We start from the raw sequence: 22,186 nt of genomic DNA, 5'->3' as shown, positions 1-22,186 counted from the left end.
AAAAAGCTGATAAGAGCGTCTATAAGGTACTTCGAAGAATTTTTTCAATATCACAATTAATATGGAACAGAAGTAAGACCTGATAAGAGTAAAACCGAGCTTCTCTTTATAGAATTTGATTTAATATTCCTGATAAAATTAAACACATTCTTAGGGTGATTAATTAATTTATAAAGGTTACGAATTTTACACTGATTAATTTTACGACACACTTCACCTTATCAGTCTGAGAAATTAGTAACTATGGATTATGGAACTCATTTCCTTAATCATTTCTTCCCTAAACCCGCACAAAGGTTGGGACGTTGACTTTTCTTCGAAATGGCGGATAAGTTCGGAATTGTTGACTATAGCGTCTTTGGGGTTATGTTACTAATTTCGGCCTTAATTGGATTGTATTACGCTTGGGTTGACCGAAAATCGTCTTCAAGTAGCGAATTTCTAATGGGTAATAGGTCCATGAAAGTATTTCCGGTATCTATGTCCGTATTGGCTAGTTTTATGTCAGCCATCACGTTATTGGGTACTCCAGCTGAAATGTACCAGTTTGGTACCATGTATTTCATGATTAATCTGGCTTATTTTTTGGTTATACCCGCTACCATTTATTTCTATCTACCTGTATTTTATCAGCTTGGACTTACCAGCGCTTATGAGGTAAGTGAAAATGAAACTAGAATACCGCTTTTGTATTCTTTTTATTTATAGTAACTTTATATGAAAACCAGTTTAAAGTTATACGCGTTTAAGAAAATTAGTTTCAAATTAGCCATACTTGGAATTATACCGAAGTATGTTTTGATAAGAGCAGTGAAAAATGTTTACTACTTCTCTTATCTGCTTTGTGAAATGTCACACTGATTGTTTGGTTCTATTTTTAACTGTGGTAATTAAAGGAAAACACAACTTTTGTTGTTCTAAATCACCCCTTATATTCAATACAGTACTTGGAAAAAAGATTTTCTAGGACCTTACGTACCATGGGCTCCACAATCTTTACCATTCATATGGCGAGTAATCACTAAATACTTAATTAAGTTTAAGTATTTGTCCTTTCTGATAGTCTCTTAAATCATGTCACAGCTCATGTACATGCCTGTTGTCTTATACGCCCCATCATTGGCTTTGGCGCAAGGTCAGTTTGAGCATGACTCACTTTGTGATCTAGTGAAATTTAATAAATATAAACTTTTAGTCACTGGTTTGGATGTCGACTTGTCAGTTATTTCTTTAGGAATAGTTTGTACATTTTACACAAGTATTGTAAGTAATTGAGTTAGCCTTATTTGAAACACTAAACTAAATTAAATTCACGATACTCAGGGAGGAATAAAAGCGGTGGTCCTTACAGACGTATTTCAAACTGTCATGATGTTTCTTTCAATCATAGTTATTGATATTAAAGGAACATACGATCTTGGTGGGATTTCCCGCGTTTGGGAGTTAAACAACCGCGGCGGTCGAATTGAATTTTTCAAGTAAACACGATACGAATTAGTCTTAGGTTCCAATTCTAAGCCTAGTTTAATTTCGAGGATATTTCGTAGCTTTGACATTGACCCAACGGTTCGACACACCGTCTGGGGCTTAGCCATCGGAGGTTACTTTACTTGGATGGGTAATTACGCCGTCAATCAAACGAACGTGCAGCGATACTTGACCCTACCAACCCTGTCCGATGCCAAGAAGTAATTGTACTTCTTAAACCCGGAAGAATTGTATTTAATTAAGTTAACAACCTGAACAGATGTATTTGGGTTAATCTACCATCCTTAATTTTATTAATCACCATTACTTGCCTTTCCGGGATGATCGTTTTCGCAAAGTACGTCGATTGCGATCCAATATCAACGAAAGAAGTTGGTTCCCCCGATCAATTATTACCTCGTTTCGTCGTTGAACACTTGGCCATTCCAGGACTTCCTGGTCTCTTTGTCGCTGGTGTCTTTAGTGGCGCACTAAGGTTAAGTATACTCAATGTATTGTCTCTATGAGTCATATCTCATTATAATCTCTGATTAACAGCTCCGTTTCGAGCGGAGTCAACTCACTGGCCGCTGTCACCTTAGAAGACATTGTTAAGACATACATTAAGAAGGACTTATCACCATTATGGGAAGCTAGATTAATTAAAATCATCGGTAATTATTTGAAACCAGACCTTTCAGTTTCAAGTATAATAATTATATTTACACTATCTACGGATAAGCTTTAACATACGGTCTGTCCTCAATCGCTCTGGTTTCGGTCGCTAAAATGATGGGTCAAGTACTGAACGCGGCCATTACTATCCATGGTATGATTGGTGGACCAGTTCTTGGCGTATTTACTTTGGGAATGTTTGTTCCATGGGGAAATTCAGTGGTGAGATTTCTATGAACCATTAACCCATAAAAGACCCGAGAACGTTAGAATAGCCTTCAGATATATACATGGCCTTATAAATTAAATTTTTCAACGTTCTCCGGTCTTGTAATGATTCCTGATTGAACCACTTGTCCTTTTTTACTATTACAGGGAGCAGCATTGGGGCTGATATGCGGTTTTGGAGCGTCATTTTGGATTGGTTTAGGAACCTTTGTCCTCAAACACCAGAAAGTTCTTCGAGATGAAACTCTTCCAGTTAGTGTCGATATTTGTACAGATTTTTACTGGGATCAAAACAGTACACTTGCCTGGACTTCAAAGGAGTAAATAAACAAGAATTAGTTTCTAATTTCAATTTTAATTAAGTACTTGAACAAACGCGGTCAGATCAGAAGATGTTTTCTACGGGTACCGTTTATCATACATGTGGTATAGCGGAATCGGATTCTTCGTGGTACTGATAGTTGGTACCCTCGTTAGTTTCGTAACCGGTTGCCAGAACATCGGTGAACTTGACCGTAAACTCATCACCCCTTTTATGTTGAGGGTTTACGATTTTCTGGGAATTGATATTGGAAGTAATTTGGATGCTTTCGGGAGACTTCTTCAGGTTAATTTATTTTTTATACATAATAAAGAACGTTTTAAAGGGATAGCAGCACGGAATTCCTAACACGAGCAAATCAATGCAACGAATGATATGTAAAAGATTATTTAACATATATTCATTTTTAGAAAACACAACAAAGAGTTGGGTTTGAGGTGCTAGTATCCCTTTAAGGAAGCTAATAAGTTTGTGTAAGTTATTGAGAATGTTTAATTAAATCAAGGAAGATTCAAATGTTTCCCACCAAGAACTCTCTGCCATCAATAAAACTTTACGGCTGAACAATGCGGACGTAAAATATGGTGATATTGAGGTGACAAGATTTTAACAAAAGGCACCGTTAAGCATTGTAAAAGTATTAACTATTTATTGCACGATTTTATCTTAAACATTATATTTTAATAAATATACTTTTTCCGCAAATTTACATAATATATGTTTATAATACATGTATACGTCCATAAGTTTAACATTTCGTAAACCTTTACGAGAACGACGGTTGAATTGACTACACACGACGTTCCAGTCTATCTCCTTGTATGGGCTGTGGTAATTAACCCTCAACAGGTATCTATGACACTTCATCTATACGTAGTTGTCGAGAAAAAGGGGTTTATAATCGACTATAGATCGTCATCTAACGGATACTCAACGTCATTCTCATTAATTTCATCGCGAAGTCTCTCAAACCCGACTTCATTTTCCAATATGGCGGCCAGTCCTTCCGTTTCTTCAATGGCTAACCTCAGTACTTCCGTTACTTGCTTATCACTGGTTCTCGGGGTTGCCGAACTATCCCGACTTAGATCCGAGTTAGAGCAATTATTCGAAAAGGAAGTGGCGTAACAAGAAGTGGCTGAAGTTGAACACGTATACTGATCCGATACGACGTTGTTCCAGTCGGTGACATTGTCCGGAGGCAAGTAGAAACTGGAGAAGGACAACGAGGTCATCAACCCGTTTCCTCCCGTTGTCCCGTTCGAAAATGAGTTATTGAAACTGTCCAAGGACGTTAAGGCATCGTGTTGAGTACTTGTGATTCCTGGTAAATCTACTTAAGGGGGTTTAAAAATAAGGTTAAATCCTTAATGACGTCAGGGTCAATATGGGATACATACCACAGTTATCGTAGTAGAATGTTGAAACCATATCCCCGGTTTCGGTATTTGACGTGTTTATCAAATGTTGGTTTGTGGTGGATTGTTGAGATGATGACGTCATATTATCATCTTCCCCCATTGGTGGGGTTTTACCGGATATTTTCTCACCTTTTCGAAACTTGGCTCGTCTATTTTGAAACCAAACCTGAATAATTGTTGATAAATTTAAACAACAAATCCCACTTTTTTTCTGTCGAATAAACGAACTTGAACTCTCGCTTCACTAAGGTCAATTTTGGACGCTAGTTCCTCTCTGTAAAAAACATCAGGGTAATGCGTCTTTTGAAATGCTTTCTCAAGCTCATCCAACTGTTGAACCGAAAATGTTGTCCGATATCGCCTTTGTTTGCGACGTCCTCCACCGCTATGTGTTTGTCCAACTTGATTCGGACTATAGCGTAGTTCAAATAAATAGATAACTTCACGTTAATATATTTCTTATTTTTTGAAGTATAGTATTAAATCTCTGCATTGCCATACAGTACATCCAGTTTTAAACTATAGACTCTTGGTATAGTGTTCTAGGGTCTTGGCCTACATTGCAAAAATTTCATATCTCCGTAACTAAATTTTGTAGACCTCATGTTCTTTGACACTTTTCATTCAGTGTTGTCATTTGTGATTGTAGCGTAATATATTACCACATGACACTGTGCATCAGACAGAGATGTCAAAGTAAAATTAAGAGAAATCACCTAACATCGGGAAATATCGTGGAATCACCTTCAACATCTTGCGTCAGTTTTTCATGATCATCATCTGTCAGGGAAAAAATTTCAGTAATTTTCTCTATCGCGGGCGTATGTTGAAGTATATATGTTGGCTTCCATGGAATCGATCACCTTCCATTCTCCAATTTCTCCCAAAAGTTTAGCCTGTTAGGCCTAATCCAATTTAAACCGGGAGATAAACCCGACCGGGGCCCCGACCGCGTTAAAGAGCCAAAGGAACCAAAGGGAAAGCCTTAATTAAATTTAGCCACTTTACGGATATAGTCCAACTAAGGGAGGGGGAATACAACAACCCCCTTCCTTAACAAATTAAGTTATAAAAGCGCGTTAATCTCTCAACTGCAACTGGCAAAAGTGGTAGCCCTTTTTACAATCCCCTTAGAACTCGAAAATGATAGACCCTTTTGATTTAGTCCGTAGTTTACTTTAATTAACATTAAGCTTCAAGCTCGTGCTTTACCTTATTTAACTTTAAAATAATCTCGAGCGAAATACCTTAAACTAATTCGCGAAATTATTAACTACTTACCAAAGTAATTGGTATCGAATGACGTGATATTTTCATTCGAATCTTCGAAGACATTATCCAAGGTTTCGAGTTGTAATGCGTCAGAAAGGATGAGAGTAGATGTGACGTCATCACCGTGTACCGGTAGGGTTACCACTTGATCGGAATTGGGGTCGTGTAATGTAATTGTCATGTTGTCATCATTACTCGCGATTTCTTCACCAGAATTCATCTCCTAATGTCGTAGAAAACTTGACAAACTTGGTTGATTGGATGATGCGAAACGACCTAGCGCCTCTTCGATTTTTTTGGTCTAAAATAAAAGAACGATTCTTCTCTCGACAATGAAGCCATATTAAAGTTGGTTTTTATTGTATTGAAACCAATGAGGGCAATAGGGAATGCGCTGTATTTGGGTGTTGAATTATTGAACTCATACTCAGGCTTTATACGTATTAGTTCAGATTAGTTTAACAATTTGTGCACTGGTGACTTACTCTTTTTAACGGGGGTGTAGTGGGAAGTATATAGGAGAGATACAAGCTTATTATGTGAAGTTTCGATTTTATTTTGGTTCAACACGCGACAATGGGAATTGCTAAGGTTTCTGCTTTCTAAATAATTAAACGATGTTATTCGTAATAAAAAAATAAATTTTATTAATAATTTAAAACCAATACATTTAAATATAAATAAGTAAGTATAATTTTAAATTAAAATCCGCATTCAATTTTCTCTTTAAAGTCGCCAATAATATTTAGTTGGTACATGCAAGCAATAGTTACGAAGGAGCAATAGCAAACGAGGCAAATAATACCGACTTTCCAATCCAAAATCCATCGTCCCAACCATAATATAATCCAAAATAAAGCGGAACACGCAAATAAAGTAACGATAGTGTATACTAGTGAATCACTATCTATGGACACGTGACCGGTTTGAGAGAAAGCCAGGGCGGATATCAACCATGGAAGACCCAAACATATTAAAATGTCAAAAATATTTGATCCAATTTGTGTCGAAAGTATCATATTTCCTTCACCTGAAATTGAACCCGAATTTCATGTAATTTAACCGAAAGATGCGTCTAATCTTTCCAAATGCAAGGTATACCTTGTTGAACGCCAACTACACCGAAGATTAGCTCGGGAATACTAACACCAGCTGCTAATATAGTTAATCCCGCGATTTCATCAGATATGCCCAAAGTATAACCTAAACAGAAATAAAATTCAACATTTAAATGTAAGTTAATGTATAAATTTAAACAACTTACTTATAATAGTCACCATCCAAACACAAACGTACGAAATCTTTAATAAGTTTAATTAAAAGGTTATTGTAAAGTTATTTATTTCATAAATCAGTTAAAAGCTTACGAAAGCCATCCACGTTAGGGACATGATGAATGTAAACACAGTCCACTGTCGCTTGGTTTGGCAGTTTGGAACCGTGATGTAGAATAGGAAAGTAGCTGGCCAGTTAAAAAGCCACCATAGAGTCCGGGTACCGCTTGAACCACGTGGAAATTTGAATGGGTTCAAATCCTCCATATCTTCTATCGCTGTTTAAAATTCAATATTTGTCTATTTCTTTATAATTTGCAAAATTTTATCATCGATTACCATTGATATTATCAGTTTCATCTACTTCTGGTTTGATATGTCTTAACCTCCTAGTTCTTCGGCTCAAGTACTTCATTGACCCAGACGTGTAGACACCATCAGGTTGGTCCAAGGACAGTGACGCGGTTCTCTGTCTTTCGTACCCAAACTACGGATAGAAATATGTGTTAATTAAATTACTCCGATTTAATAACCTATAATTAATAATTTACATTATCTTTAACTATTTTTCCCAATTTGGAGTTTAGAGTCACGAAAACAATGTACATGAAATACATTCCCACTAAAATGGCCGCTTCCCACCTGTAAAATACGTCATTATTATTTTTACACAAAATTACTGACGTAGTATAAGCATACGCTAACAATAAGTACGAGCGTTATTAACAGACAGACAGATATAGCACGGGTTTCCTAATATAAAATTACACAAACCATTGAACCTTTTCGTCCCATACAATGCCAACTAAGGCTCCAACGGCTATGACGTAAGCTGTAATCTCTCTGGTGATTGGATACCAATCCAAATACACCCTCTGAATGTTCAGTTAAACAGACATAAATTATCATAAATTAATAATAAAAATATGCTAATATATTTTACGTCATTTCGGAGCACCAGACCAGAGACGCAGGTAACTCCTAGTAAATTGAAAACAGCTGAACCTACTATGGTACCAACACCGATGTTGTTTCGGGCCACAAAAACACCTTTGAAACAACAGGATCAATTTGATTTTTTTTTCTAATTTGCATATTGAACGAACATACCAATTACTGAAGAAAAGAGTTCCGCTGAGCTGGACCCCAAAGCCATTAAGGTAGCCCCTGAGACATCCGGTGGGATTCGCAGGACTTAATTAAATTAGTCACGCTGTTAATACTAAATCGGTAAATGATCGGTAAGGGTCAACATACCTTTCGAGATTATACTTAAGGCGGGAATAAAATAACTGTCACAAATTGTGACCATCATAATACAACCGTATATAGTTATAAAGAAATGAACGACGACCCATCCCTGAAGTCTTTGTGATTGGCTGAAAAAATCGTCAGGAAATTCATAAATAGATGCCTTTTCGCAAGACGTTGAGTTTCCCACGTCAATCCAAGGAGTAGTGTCTATTAACGTTAATTAATTGCGTAATTTAATTAAAAAATAATTAGTAGTATGTTTATTAATTCAAACATACTCGACATCATGAAAGTTGTTAGTCCTATGAATATTTATATCATAATAAAATCGTAATAATATTGTTTGAACTTCCCCAAACCAAAAAAAAGTAAATTGTCATTGCATTAGTAATATTTCCTTAATTTCTACACAGTAATATTTATAATTAACAACAATATGTCAACTGATTACTGATAAAAATTCTAAAATCTGATTTTATTCTGATTTAGAGATAGGTAGTACCAGAAGTGAGATGAGACTAGAAGTACTGAGCTACCCAAATTCTTCACTCGGCGAAAGTGAATATTCTTGATAACACACCAACGGTTGGCCCTCTAGTGGCGGTTTCAGAATTTCCCCTCCAAAACGTGAGACACTCGCGGTGGTAGACGGCCGAACTAGATTCAAGCACCCGCGTCCGTGTTTCGCCGCTTTAGGTTGAGGGGAAGGGGGTAAGAAATTTTTTGGAACTCGACCAATTTTTTTCTCTCTAGCGTAGGCGCGATTGAAGCGGCGTAAAATCCTCAAATTTGTTCACTAATGCCAGGATCTATTACCAATGCTAGAGCCCTTCACTTCTAGTCTCATCTCACTTCTGGTAGTGCTAAGGGCATCAATTCTTTATCATCATTTCAGTAGAGGGGATTATGCCGTTCCCGATGCAGTGTTACCAGACCATTTCGATGTCAAGAGTTCAGTTTAAATCAGTACTTGAGTAACTTATCTATATAAAATTTTGATTATGAAAAAACAAAAAAACAACAAAGATATTAGTTTCAATTTTATTTACTATCGTAGGTGTTTCATTCAAATTTAATATGCACGTGCGTTGTTGTCGCTGTTGATGACGTACCATATTGACGTCATGAACAATTGTTTCTCGTACGATACTGAAGTAGCAATACTGTTATCTGTTTCATTAAACAATGGAACTAAGCTATTTTTGACAAAGTCCGTGAAAAGCGATGAAAAAATATTCCACAATAGCGTTTTCTTTCCTTCTAGATGGCAAGGAAGGTATAATATGGAGTACCGTTATGAGAGTTTCTACGTCATATCACATTTTATCTACTGATCTATTTGGTCTAGTTACATGACAATGCTTAAAGTTCGTTTGATTTAAAATTGGATGTCTTTCTTATCAATATAATAGCTTATTTTCCGATAAGCCTAAGAAACGTTAGAAGCCGGCGAATCTCGTTATAAATCGCTATTGTTTCTGAACTGGTCTCGTTTTCGACCCAGAACTCCCAAGGAGCTAACTAAATTACTCCGTACATCGTCTTCAAATTTTCTAAATTAAATTATTTGTTTTAATATTACTATGGATAATTTTAAACTATTAGTAAATATCTTCACTAGTTAGCCCTGAGAAAAGTCGCGAATTTTAACTAGTTCAGCAATTTATTCAACTAACGTTTATCAAAATTTATTAATTCAAAAATGTCCGGAGTTCGATTTTTACCAACTGGTTATGGAAAACGGAAGTTTGTCTGGTTATTTCCAGCTTTTATGTTGATGAACACATTTTTCTTCTACGATAAAGTAACCAGTAATAATGAAAAATCCATTTCGAATGATTATTCAACGCTAAATCATTCTGCCGGTGAGTTACGACTCCTTTTTTACCTTGTGTTTTCTTTAATGACATGGTTTTACCAATGCTAAAATGCAGCTGTTTAATTAAAAATAATTACTATCAATTGTACTAAGTAGCATGTGCTTTTAGAGTCACGTTTTCGCTGAATATCGAAAATTATATCTGCTTAAGTATAACAAAGAGCGGAGTGAAAGCTTATTTTTATCTTGTCCTTGGCATCAAAGATGTCGAGGGAACTGTCACTTCGTGTAATCGTATGCCTTTCAATGTATATTAAAAGGAATTACTCGTAATCTTTAAAAGCCTACCCTTGATAGTTGATAAAATCATAATAGGTAATAGGTAGGGAATTCAAGAGTGATTAGCCCCTCGGTGAAACAGACAACTAAAAGTTTCTAATAGGCTTTCTCCAAGGGGCAACTAGTCCATTTAATAAATGTAATCATAGACATGAGAAATATATATTGTTCTAGGAGGACGATCTCTATTGGAAACGAATCCAGGTGGTCGTGTGGATTGCATTCCACATTCAATCACGGATTTTCCTGGAGATTTTTTCACCCAAGATCAAAGACTGTATCAAGGAGGCGTTGTCATTCATCTTTTGATAGCGTTTTACCTTTTTTCGATTTTGGCTATCGTTTGCGATGATTTTTTCGTACCTTCCTTGGAAACCATTACTGACGGTACGCCCATCTGTGTACTTAAAGTACCCTACATTCTCTTAATACTTTTTCCCCATTATTCTTATCTACAGTTTTGAAGGTCCCAACCGATGTGGCTGGAGCTACCTTCATGGCAATTGGCACTTCTTCACCCGAACTCTTTCAATCGCTTATCGGTAAAAATTATCGAATTTTCCACTTTAGCCCATTAAGTTTTAGGCTTAAGGCGAAACAATTACTCGATTAAATGCTTTATCAAAAAAAAAAAATTCAAAACAGATATGTAGAGGTATATAGGCTTATGCTGTTTTAGGATATTGATAATCTCGAAAAAGTAAGGTGTTTCTACTTGAAGACGTCTGCTTAGTTTGACTTATTGAAATCCATACTATAATTAAAGTACACTTAAGATAATATATTTACATTAATTTAGACCAATATTGTGTTATTCTTTCGTCCGCAGTCTAAATTGAGTTTAAATACGTAGTTCTACTATAAATTCCTCCAAAATGGCTGCAGTTATTTTAACGACTGTAGTCTTTAAGCGGCTTAGAAATCAAAGTTGACATTGGGAGATTTGTTGTCTATTCAATTAATTTTTTTCTCTCTCGATTTTAATCTTTTAAGGAAGCAATTAGTGATTTAAATAATTTATTTTTAAATTTTAGTTTATAAGAATGTCAACACAGAGTTTATTAGCCGAATTTAACCGCGTTGAATGCATTTGTCCCCCTTAGGCTCCTTCTTAACGGAAGGCGATACTGGTATAGCCACCATAGTAGGATCAGCGGTCTTCAACATCCTCGGGGTCACTAGTATAACCGGTCTTGCTGTCTGGAGAAACGTAAATCAATTCTCAAATCTTCTATTCCATCTTAATCGATTCAAATTATACCGCGAAGAATTCCTGGCCCTATCATTAAAATAATCGTTTTTAAAACTTCTCTTCAACCCTTTCAGAATGTCGCTATTGATTGGTATCCAATTTCGAGAGATTGTACCGTGTACACCTTGACGGTTCTTGCCCTGATATTGGTTATTTATGATAATCTAGTCCTTTGGTGGGTAATTGTTTATTTTAGGCCAAATTATACCAACACATTTTTAAATTAAAATTAAACGCTTACTAAAGGTGGGAAGCTTTAGTTCTGGTACTCATGTTCTTTGCCTACATCATTATTATGTACTTTAACTCGTCAATTGAAAGATTTTGCCAAGATAAGGTATTATTTAATTTTAATTTTAATTAATATTATTGTAATTAAGGCTAAGATACGTTTGGTTTTATTTTAGATGTCCAGAATTAGGGGTCGTGGTGGTTACGTAGCTCCTGATGGAGAAAATCATAAAAAGTCCTTACCTGATGAGAAAACACCTTTGACTTGGTCCCAAGAATCAGATAGCCAACCTATTGTCTTTAATAGTCAAATTAGCTTCGATAATGGAGGAGTAAAAGTCGAAAGTCGAGAATTCACAAACAAACACAAAGATGGGGACTACTCGTACCAGGAAGCAACTTGTAAAATATTTAATGGCTCGGTTATAGCGTCCGAGTTCAAATGATCATATAGTCTCTTCAACAATTAGTGCCATTACCAAAACCAGTTGAGGATGAACCAGACGAAGACACGACTACAAACTTATGCGAAATGCCCATGGACAGTGCCGCGAAACAGATCTATTGGGTCCTAATGTGGCCTGCTAGTTTACTTCTGTTTTTAACCATCCCTAACTGTCGCAAATACCCGAAACTCTTTCCAATTACTTTCATCATGTCCGTTGTTTGGATAGCTGGAGGTAATTGTACTCCTAACACTAAATATAATCTTTACTAAGAATATTTAGGAAATTAAGATTTAATAACACTTATATTATCTTAATTAGTTTCGTATCTTTGCGTTTGGATGGTGACAATCATAGGTTAGTTTCATAATCACTGATTTTGGAAATTATTGGAACCGCGTTTAACATATTTCATGGTGAACTTTAGCGTACACCTTGTACATACCTGACGCTGTAGCTGGTATAACCATCCTAGCTATAGGTACGAGCGTCCCAGAAGTAATTTCGAGCGTCATTGTCGTGAGAAATGGTAAACCGAAGTTCCCGTCATGAGTCAAACCTGGAAAACATAGAAGCGACGTAGAGAATTCTTGTGGTTATGGAGCTTCTAGGCCTAACCCTTTCCAGTTGAGATAAAGACTTCCTGTGTCGCTTCTATTTTTTCTCTCCATACCTAGATAATTTATCATACTTTATATTATTCTCATTTTTAAGTTTTTATTGAGTTGCTAATGGCGTCATTATAGGTCTTGGAAATATGGCCATTTGCAATTTGATCGGCTCGAACATTTTTGATATCCTATTCTGTTTGGGAGCTCCTTGGATGATCAAAACATTGGGTTTCTCAGAGACTGGTTCTATTGTAATTAACAGTTCTGCCATGACTTATACCGTCATCACTCTACTGGCTACGGTGGTGTCTTTGTACATTATTTTCATCGCATCCGGTTGGCAATTGAACTTTAAAGTTGGATTCATATGTTTATTCGTCTACCTTGCCTTTATCACCATGTCCTGCCTCTACGAATTGAACGTTTTCGGGGACATTAACGCGCCACCGTGTCCTAGATTTGATTAAGGCTTCATACACCATTGATTATTGTCTAAAGTTATTTTAAATTACATTCATATTGTTCTTTTAATTTTCAAAAAAAAAAAAATCTAGTAGTTTAGATTACTTATATATTTCTGTAAATATTTTATAGCAAAAATAATTATTTGAAATGCAAATTTCATTATGTTTTTTGGTATTTGAATCTTTTGAAGTAACTCAAGGATTGTTGACAATTTTGTCTCTTGTGGTATATTTTTCGTTTCAGCCTCAGAGTCAGGGTTGCAGTTATGAACCTGCTAATATTCGTGTTCTTCAAACAGAACAATATATGTATAGGTTTCTTTCTGTAGACAATATAGAGGTTTAATTCCTATATGTAGGCCTAACTAAATATTTTACTCCTATCTCTAGGCTGGTGAAGATAATGAAAGTCTAAAAGCTCTCGACTCAAAATAGAAAAGTGATAAGAAATTTTGTACCTTTCCATCAATCGAATTAACTAAGGGAGCAAAATCGATTGAAAACAGCCGAATATGTCTAAAATATTAGGCCTATTTTTATTTCAAAACGACAAAGGAAGGTTGGCTTGATTTTGGAGTTCAGAATTAATTCCAAACATTTATGAGTGAATTCACGAAGAATTTCAATTCCACTATGAAGGTTTGCGATTAATTTTAAATTATTTTTTCAATGTCGAAAGAAAAAAATAGTACAGCTATTATATTGGTTTTTCTCAGTTTTCGGTTTTTAGTCAAGTGGCTTCGAATAAAATTGTTCCATTTTGTTTGCTGTTCGTTTACCTCAAGTGTTTTTGCCTGTTATAAGTTTTGAGTTCGAGAGGGCAAAGGACTTTATTAAGGACAAGATAACGATTAGTTAGACATATTTAACTTCAAAGTTAATCGTCTGGCTTAAGGGAGGCACTCCAATAATGTTACTAGGATATATTAAAATCAGGGAAATTTCGTCATCGTCAAAATGATCTTATTCACCTATTGTCTCAAGGCTCAATTCAAAGCTAATTTCAACGGAAATTTATTGGAATAAAACCTAGGACAAAGATGATGTCACGCATAAACCGAAACCATGGCTGTAGAAAGAGGTCAAAAAGGTTTGTTCAGTACCCAGTAGTGTAGCCAACAACCATGGAGTTTTTATTAATCCACGAATAACATGAGTGTCCGGTTTAGGTCCACAAATGAATAATTTACAAGTCATAAGCGAATTATGTAAAGTCTCCATGATGAATAGGCAGTATAGACGTTTTTAGGGATTAGGTTATGTAATTTCTTAATCAGAAAATACTTTCAGATTAGAATATCAAACGGTGTTTCACCACCAACATTAAAATATCGCTGATTAGACTACAGTCTCTAGTAGGGTAACTAAGTAACTTTTACATTATTAACTTGTGAGACTCTATAAAAATATCCTTAAGGCCTGTCTAAATTAGTTTAATTTAAAAAAAGAAAACATTTGCGTAATAAACATTGATATAAAATTCGATAAAATTATTTTATAATCTGTCAATCAATGCAGAAAAAATACGCGTATTTAAAATCCCGAACGATTGTTTTTGGCTAAAGAGCTAACTAAAATTCCATATCAGTTATCAAAATTCATGTGAGTAGGTACTGCGCATAATGGCGTTATCGTATCTCGTTGAAAATTATTATTTCTTAATCGACTCGATGCAGATAGCGGACACAATACTTTATGAAGCAACATTATCTCTAATGGTCGTCAGCGTTCGAAAACAACTCGATCAAAGTCTTTGATTAAAAATCTCTATAGTTATCGGGACACGTCGCTTTATAAGGGACCCCGACGCCAAAAGAAACTCTTATTCGCGAAGAGGCGTCACCGAGTTTAGAAGTTTCCCGAGCGACCATTCTACCAAGTTTTCAACCCCGGACTTAAATGCCTGGGTTGTAAACGCTGGAAGAGTGACCTTCCACACCAGCCACCATCCTGTCTAACAGGAAAATCGCTTTGTACTTCATTGCCCTACAGGGCGTCTCGTTTATGCTAAGCTGACGATGGCTTCTAATTCTCAACATTCTCTCAGACCTCGGAAGAGATGTCGTCAAAAAACTCTTCTCTTCCTTATCATCCTCACTCTCGCCCTTCCGCAAGCCACTTCCGGTTACAACACGTCCGACGAAGCTACGCAAACCACGCAAGGTGAGTCCTTATAAATTCAAATCTCCGATGTTATGGTCTCTAAATCAACAATGCTCTCCTCTTTACAGCTACGCACCAAATCGAATGCGTCCAACCCGCCATTAATGAATTCCCCGAAGATATCTTCACTGATGAAGAGCGTCAAAATGGCGGCATTATCTTTCATTTGGTGATAACCATGTATCTTTGCGCGACGTTGGGTCTAGTTTGCGATCGATATTTCGTACCATCTTTGGAACTGATTTGCGAAAGTAAGATATCTTATTTTATCACCGCTATAAATACTAAGCAGTTTGTTGTTATAGTCCTTCATGTCCCGTCGGACATCGCCGGGGCGACCTTCATGGCTATAGGAACGTCCGCTCCTGAATTGTTCTCATCCGTGATTGGTTCCTTCATTACCGAAGGCGATATCGGAGTTGGTGCAATTGTGGGATCGGCCGTTTTTAATGTAATTGGAATAACTGGGCTGGCAGGACTGGCCGTATGGAAAATGGTATGTCATTATTTAGAAAGCTCAAAAATCGACCTTGACTGATTGTTTTTACGCGCACAGAGTGTTCCGATCGATTGGTATCCAATCACCAGAGACCTTATTGCTTATCTAATATCTATCATCGCTCTAATCGTTATTTTAAACGATAACACCGTAATATGGTAAGTAATGAATCAGTCTGAAATCTAAAGTTCATGCCATTCTAAGCCGAAATTAATTATATTTAGGTACGAAGCGGTGATTTTACTCGTTATGTTTGTCCTCTACGTCCTCGTTATGGTTTATAATTCACGAATCGAAGATTATAGTCAAGAAAAAGTAATGTTTTAACTAATTCCCTAAGCCATGCTCATCTCGCTTATAAGAGACATCCCTTTAGTTCAAGTACTTCAAGTCGAAATTCAGCGGGTATAATAATCTGGATTTTAGCGGAAAGAAGAATACGACCTTAGAAAAATCGCCATTATTGGGTTCCAAAACAACTTACATTATCGTTGAGGAAGCGTCACAACCTGAAAAAAAGAAACCTAAAAAGAAGGTGAAATTCCAAGACGAATACCTGCAAATCAAGGATGACAGTGAAGAATGCCTTGTCCACTCTTACCAATATGAAACGGTAGTCGTAACCACCACCAAGAAGGAAGTAATTCACACGGATATGAACGGGAATGACATTGAAGCACCCTTTGAAGGTATTTACCGAGATATAGTTAGCTCATTATTTATACAACAAAGGCACGTTTCTAAATAGATGAGAAGAAAGACGACACGATTTGGACCATACCCACAAGCGGGGTTGTTCATAGAATCTTCTGGGTATTGACGTGGCCAGTTTGTTTCCTCATGTACTTGACCATACCGGATTGCAGAATCGAAAAGAATCGCAAATACTACTTGCTTACCTTTTCCATGGCAGTTTCGTGGATAGCGGGTTGTACTTATCTTAGCGTTTGGATGGTTACAGTTATAGGTAAATATCGTGTTATCATCCAAGTCTTATAAATATCTCAACCAACCAGAACTATAAAGTACTTCCGGTTATTTTACTAGGTTACACATTTGGACTTCCTGATTCCATTTCCGGTATCACTTTGCTAGCTATCGGTACCAGTGTACCAGAAATCATCTCTAGCATAATAGTTGTCCGCAATGGTAAATTTTTGTAATATAGCCCAAGCCATTTTCGCTATTTTTCGTTGTTTTCTGTTCGTGTTTTATCCCTTTACATTTATTTAAAGATTCAATGGTAAGTATGATAATCTAAATGTGTCTCTCGGTCCTATCCTTATATTTTATCTTCCTCCTATCTTTGTAAAATAGTTGAATATTCGAGTTTGTAAGTTCAAGGTAAGTAACGTTAAAATAGCCCCAAGTTCGGAATCAGGACGGTGGCTGGTTCGATATCAGGGCCTCGAGCCAAATACTGAAAGTACTGAAAATCGAAAGTCCACATAAGAACTATGGATTAATAAAATATACAGTAGTGTCCATCAGTTGTGGTAAGCCTAGCCCTGGGCTACACTGTTTCTATTCTATATCATCGACACTTATTTACAGTTCGTCCACGAGCCCATTGACAATATTCATAAAATTAGATTGTAAGAAAGAGGGTAATGACCTCATCTATTCTCTCTATTGGCTCTGGGACAGTGGACAACCATTAGAAACTGTACTTTGATGGAAGGGGAGGATTTTTATCGCGCAGTTTTTGTATTTCGTGTTTATGAACTTTAAGCAAAGTTTGTCCGAATGTTTCTTTTCGTACTTATGTTTAGAATAGGAGGTGACAGTTATAAATGTTATATTATTCGAATCACGTAATTCATTCTTGACAGCCTAAACAAGAACAGACATGACACGGAGTGTCTCCTTTCTTCTACTTAAGCCTCGCACTTACACTCTTTTTGTTTTCAGGACTGGGTAACATGGCCATTTGCAATCTGATTGGTTCCAACGTCTTCAATATCGTATTTTGTCTCGGTGCACCTTGGTTGATAAAAACCTTACTTAACTCCGATGACGGTTCATTGGTCATTAACAGCTCGGCCATGACGTTTACCGTCATCACACTCTTAGGAACCGTGGTTATCCTTTACGTGCTTTTCATCAGCACCAAATGGATGCTCAACAGGAATGTCGGGTTCGCTTGCATACTTATGTACATGGGGTTCTTGGTCTTAGCTGTCTATTACGAACTAGAATTGGCAACCGGGGCCTTACCAACGTGTACCTAAAAACTATAATTCTTTTATCTATTATAATGTTTGTTTATGGATTATTATTCAGTTTTAATGTAAGTTTCATTTGATTTTCAATTTAGTTATTTAGTAGAGATATCTATCCCTAATTTGGAATCTCATTAATGTACGTTTTTGTTGATGAGTTTGTCTCCTTGATTATTACCGGTGTAAGGATACATCTTGTTTGTTAATTCCTTAATTAATTAAATTTATATTGCAAGTCAATTATCTATATATTTATTTGTACCTGACCTACGATGCTGAAACTAGTTTCATGGGAAAGTTCAAGATGCTTATCATTTTGGAAAATGGCAACCAGAAAAGTTACCAACACTGACGCGATTACGACAATAAATGTTTTGACTGTACTAGATATAATCTTTGTTTACTATGTTTAAAGTTCATCATCTTCGTCGTTAGAGTGTTTATAAATTTCAATAGATAACAATTTATAGTGATTGTCTTCTTCTTTAAATATTTTTGAGATTTTCTAGGCATTAACTTTTATGTTAATTCATTCATATTACGTAAAATTGCCAGGTAAAAGTCACGTGAATTGAGCATTAGGCTAAGGAAATTAATTTTATGGACTAAAAATTATAATTAAATCCTTTAATAACTTAAAGAACTACCGGTATTGAAATATTGATTAATAGTCTAAACCTGAAACTTAAGAAGTTTTCAAGAACATTAAAATAGGGTGTGCCATGCAGAGAATACGGAAATTTAAAACCACTAAATGAATTTTATCTTCCTTAAAGAAAGTAATCATTTTTGACAGTGAAAACGCTGTTCGAAAAAGTGGCTAAACTAGGGGTATAAAGTTTTTAGTATTTTAACAAAATTTCTGATCACTACCTGTCAAGAATTCTTAATTTCAAGGCGTGATCTCTTACCGCTACTACCGGTAATCCTTTTTCTAAAGACAAAGTTCGTATTTTGAAAGGGTTAAGAAACTGAAGTCCTTGAAAAGTTGAAGGACCTCATCCACGTGCAAATTTCTTCCAAAGTATTTTCAAGTGCAGGATTAGGTTGTTACCATTTGTCGAATACCCAATCGTCTTGATCGCGAGAAAGGGGCTGGAGTTCTCGAGGGGCCAACCACATCGGTTAGTAGTCAGATGCCTTGGTCACATCCGCACTACGACATGAACCACGTGAACTACCCCTCGAAATTCGCTTTATTTTAATCTTTAAAGGTGAACAGACCGCTTAGAAACCCAGCCATGAGTAATTATCATAATACAGCTTTTAAAAACAAGATGAAGGGTTTTAAAAGAAAAAGAAAAAAAAAAGGAAAAACGGTTTGTGGACGCCCCTATAAGCGATGGCTCGCAGTGTTCCGGTATTAGAAGGGTTTCAACTTCAACGAAGGACACAAGTCCGTTATTTTCATTAAAAACATTTCAAATCGCCGACCGTTTCTAATTTTGGTGAGTGTTTTATCAGGGAGTTCTCTTAATTTGATTTTAAATAAATTAGTTTTCGTGGGCGTTTAAGTGTAGGTTTTTACGTGAGGATGTGATTTTACATCTAATAGCTTTTTAATTTGTTCTAATTAATTTAATTAGTTTGGAAAATTATGCCACGGGAAACCTGAAAGGCGTTTTATTTCATTTAGTTGGTTTTCATAGTCAGGGGACTACAAAGCTCGGAACTGATCTAATATGGGTTATTTTATAGGTTTTGACGGTAAAAGCGCCAAGATGTGGTGTTACCCAGTTTTGTTTCTCGTATTCGTAACTTTGAATGTCGCGTGGTCTGCGGAACCACGGAATAGTAGACCAGTTGGTACGTCCATCCTACACTTGTTCCTTTTTAACGTTGCTTAAAGTATGCTTCATCCCAATAAGGTTTATACACTAGAAGAAACTATCATTACCATCCACCAATTGTGACCGAGGATGCAGTAGCCATGAAGGAATCCTTCAATGACATCCAATCGGATGGTGGTTTCCCGGCGAAGATTGTGTGTTATTACAGCGCGTGGGCTAATTACCGTCCGGCACCTATGGACTACGATATTGAGGACATACCTGGAGATAAGTGTACACATATTATTTACTCCTTCGTTGGTCTTGACAACATGACTTGGGGACTGTTTAGTATCGATCCATCTTATGACCTTGAGAATAGTAAGTTCGGGTTTGACTAATTTTATGAATATATTTCAATATCTTAACTTTTCTTAATCAGAGGGTTATAGAAGATTCATGGACTTGAAGAAAAAACACAGTCATTTGAAACTACTTTTGGCTGTTGGAGGCTGGGCCGAAGGTGGTCAAAAATATTCTGAAATGGTTGAACAAAAGAGTCGACGTGACGCCTTCATCAAAAGTGTTATGCAATACATGACTGATTTTGGTTTCGACGGATTTGACTTAGATTGGGAGTATCCCGGCGCTTCGGACAGACAAGGGAAATATTCAGACAAAGACAATTTCTTGCTTCTTGTCAGGGTAAATAAAGTTCAGCCCATCTATCAGTCAATTAGCGCTAAACCTAATCGCTTACAAATCTGCAGGAACTACGAGCAGCCTTTGACCCTCATAATCTTTTGCTGACTGCCGCTGTACCGATTGCCAAGTTCAGATTACAAGAAGGCTACGAAGTTAGAGAACTTGGACAGTAAGTTACTGTTTAAACTATGCAATCGCGAACTCTAATCGCGTACATTATTGCTGATAGGCTTCTGGATCAAATTCACGTCATGTCGTACGATCTTCGAGGTAATTGGGGTGGATTCGCTGATGTTCATAGTCCATTGTATAAAAGACCTTTTGATGAATGGGGTTACGAAAAGCTTAACGTTCACGATGGACTCAATTTATGGGTTGAGTACGGCGCACCCAAGCACAAGCTAATAGTTGGAGTACCGTTCTACGGACGAAGCTTCACTTTGGGTAGTAAAGAGAACACAGCTTTGCATGCCGGTATTAAGAAATGGGAAGGAGGTGGTAAAGCTGGATATTACACCAACGCCACTGGCTTCTTGGCCTACTATGAAGTAAGTTGTGAACCTTTTATTGTTAGAAGTACTTGTCGTAACCAGGCGTTGATTAAAACAGATTTGTCCATACGTCAATAATAATACTTGGACCAAGAAATTTGACGATATTGGTATGGTACCGTACGCCTATCATGAAGACCAATGGGTTGGTTACGAGGATGAGAACAGTATTGGAATTAAGGTAATTCAGTCGTCCGTTGTGGAAAAATTATTGTCGCATCTTGATCTTATAACCTTCGAAATATAGATGGACTACATCAAAAATCACGGCTACGGCGGTGGTATGATTTGGGCTATCGATATGGACGACTTCAACGGCATCTGTGGCAAGAAGAATGCCTTGTTGGAAGTTATGAACGAAAGGTTAAAAGGTCACGTAGTCCCTACTCCTGATCCCCGAATAACTACCACCGAGAAACCCAAATCAACTTGGTGGCCGGTATGGTCGTCTACTACACCCGGACCGCCGTCTACTACTTCTGGACCTTCCTCAACCACAAACAAGCCTGACAATAACCCGACAAGCAGTAGCGCGGCCACGTCACCCAGGACGGATGCGCCGACTCCGGCCCCTGCCCCGAGTCCCACACCCGCCCCAGCCCCTTCGGACATTACTGAAGCGTGCAAGAATCCTAGCGCCGATTACTTCCCACACGCGACCGACTGCACCAAGTACTACTGGTGCGTATACGGGGTGGCCAGATTGGAAACGTGCTACCAAGGAACTGTCTACAACACCCAAAGGAAGAGTTGCGATTGGCCACTGAATGCGGACAGAGAAGCTTGTAGACCCAAGTATTTTTTCGTCAATAGAATTCTGTACTATCTTCACCCAGCAACTTACTTACGAAAGTAAGTTTAGAATTGAATACTCGATTTACTAAAGCCTGATTTTAGGCGTGCGCTAAATTTAGAGGTTTCAATTAGTCGACTATTTTATAATAATTTTGTTTGAATTTAAGTTTTTATTTCATAATCGAATTTTTTTTTTGTATAACTTAAAGTTTTACAATAATTTCATTTACATCTGTGATTTTAATTAAATTATAATATAATCGCGTTTAATGCGCTTATTAGCGTACCGCAAACAAAATAAAACCGCAGAATAACGTTAAATAGCCTAATTTATACAAAGTAAAATCCACACAAAAGCACTATAAGCTCAGCGCCACTTCAAACTTGAAAAACATTGACATAAATAA

At 36.8% G+C, this 22,186-nt stretch overlaps 6 protein-coding genes across 7 annotated transcripts; 4 read left to right on the top strand and 2 right to left on the bottom strand.

The window, feature by feature from the left end:
- Positions 1-171: 171 nt before the first annotated feature.
- LOC149661349 (sodium-coupled monocarboxylate transporter 1-like) lies at positions 172-3,391 on the top strand. The gene is made up of 12 exons (XM_089842816.1): positions 172-657; positions 945-1,010; positions 1,084-1,135; positions 1,196-1,263; positions 1,324-1,478; positions 1,548-1,688; positions 1,748-1,963; positions 2,026-2,141; positions 2,210-2,364; positions 2,518-2,690; positions 2,755-2,977; positions 3,198-3,391. The coding sequence occupies exons 1-12, from the start codon at positions 322-324 to the stop codon at positions 3,300-3,302; spliced, it is 1,806 nt and encodes a 601-aa protein (XP_089698942.1). The 5' UTR covers positions 172-321; the 3' UTR covers positions 3,303-3,391.
- A 140-nt stretch (positions 3,392-3,531) lies between these two features.
- LOC149661348 (uncharacterized) lies at positions 3,532-5,633 on the bottom strand. The gene is made up of 5 exons (XM_089842815.1): positions 5,395-5,633; positions 4,830-4,893; positions 4,342-4,525; positions 4,093-4,279; positions 3,532-4,025 (listed from the first exon to the last, which is right to left on the bottom strand). Exons 1-5 carry the CDS (start codon positions 5,603-5,605, stop codon positions 3,598-3,600), a joined length of 1,074 nt encoding a protein of 357 aa, XP_089698941.1. The 5' UTR covers positions 5,606-5,633; the 3' UTR covers positions 3,532-3,597.
- A 453-nt stretch (positions 5,634-6,086) lies between these two features.
- On the bottom strand, positions 6,087-8,198 carry LOC149661347 (sodium/potassium/calcium exchanger 5-like). The gene is made up of 11 exons (XM_089843620.1): positions 8,192-8,198; positions 7,917-8,120; positions 7,770-7,853; positions 7,603-7,709; positions 7,434-7,534; positions 7,211-7,301; positions 6,999-7,146; positions 6,753-6,937; positions 6,650-6,686; positions 6,487-6,588; positions 6,087-6,415 (listed from the first exon to the last, which is right to left on the bottom strand). Exons 1-11 carry the CDS (start codon positions 8,196-8,198, stop codon positions 6,087-6,089), a joined length of 1,395 nt encoding a protein of 464 aa, XP_089699746.1.
- Positions 8,199-9,217: 1,019 nt separating this feature from the next.
- LOC149661346 (sodium/potassium/calcium exchanger 5-like) lies at positions 9,218-13,149 on the top strand. The gene is made up of 11 exons (XM_089842827.1): positions 9,218-9,778; positions 10,246-10,458; positions 10,530-10,613; positions 11,175-11,281; positions 11,398-11,498; positions 11,570-11,660; positions 11,731-11,956; positions 12,025-12,234; positions 12,322-12,357; positions 12,428-12,529; positions 12,747-13,149. Exons 1-11 carry the CDS (start codon positions 9,616-9,618, stop codon positions 13,076-13,078), a joined length of 1,665 nt encoding a protein of 554 aa, XP_089698953.1. The 5' UTR covers positions 9,218-9,615; the 3' UTR covers positions 13,079-13,149.
- Positions 13,150-14,537: 1,388 nt separating this feature from the next.
- On the top strand, positions 14,538-18,199 carry LOC149661345 (sodium/potassium/calcium exchanger 5-like). 2 transcript variants are annotated; one of them, XM_089842826.1, is made up of 10 exons: positions 14,538-14,677; positions 14,752-15,238; positions 15,307-15,489; positions 15,544-15,734; positions 15,795-15,895; positions 15,962-16,052; positions 16,114-16,426; positions 16,486-16,704; positions 16,785-16,886; positions 17,649-18,199. In XM_089842826.1, the coding sequence occupies exons 2-10, from the start codon at positions 15,094-15,096 to the stop codon at positions 17,966-17,968; spliced, it is 1,665 nt and encodes a 554-aa protein (XP_089698952.1). In that variant the 5' UTR covers positions 14,538-14,677; positions 14,752-15,093; the 3' UTR covers positions 17,969-18,199. The 2 variants fall into 2 exon arrangements, 1 of the variants encoding a protein (XP_089698952.1); XR_016368840.1 differs by having other exon boundaries at positions 14,539-14,677; positions 16,785-17,233; positions 17,292-17,786.
- Positions 18,200-19,248: 1,049 nt separating this feature from the next.
- On the top strand, positions 19,249-22,100 carry LOC149661344 (endochitinase-like). The gene is made up of 8 exons (XM_089842825.1): positions 19,249-19,407; positions 19,658-19,765; positions 19,828-20,109; positions 20,171-20,433; positions 20,499-20,602; positions 20,663-20,981; positions 21,043-21,165; positions 21,232-22,100. Exons 2-8 carry the CDS (start codon positions 19,681-19,683, stop codon positions 21,838-21,840), a joined length of 1,785 nt encoding a protein of 594 aa, XP_089698951.1. The 5' UTR covers positions 19,249-19,407; positions 19,658-19,680; the 3' UTR covers positions 21,841-22,100.
- Positions 22,101-22,186: the final 86 nt, after the last annotated feature.

Source organism: Phalangium opilio, unplaced genomic scaffold (genome assembly GCF_054372755.1).
Source record: "Phalangium opilio isolate 3A_F unplaced genomic scaffold, DU_Popi_V2 ptg000070l_1, whole genome shotgun sequence".
Taxonomy (NCBI): Eukaryota; Metazoa; Arthropoda; class Arachnida; order Opiliones; family Phalangiidae; genus Phalangium; species Phalangium opilio.
Note: the sequence above shows the minus strand (reverse complement) of the source record. Positions and strands in the feature narration are given on the sequence as shown.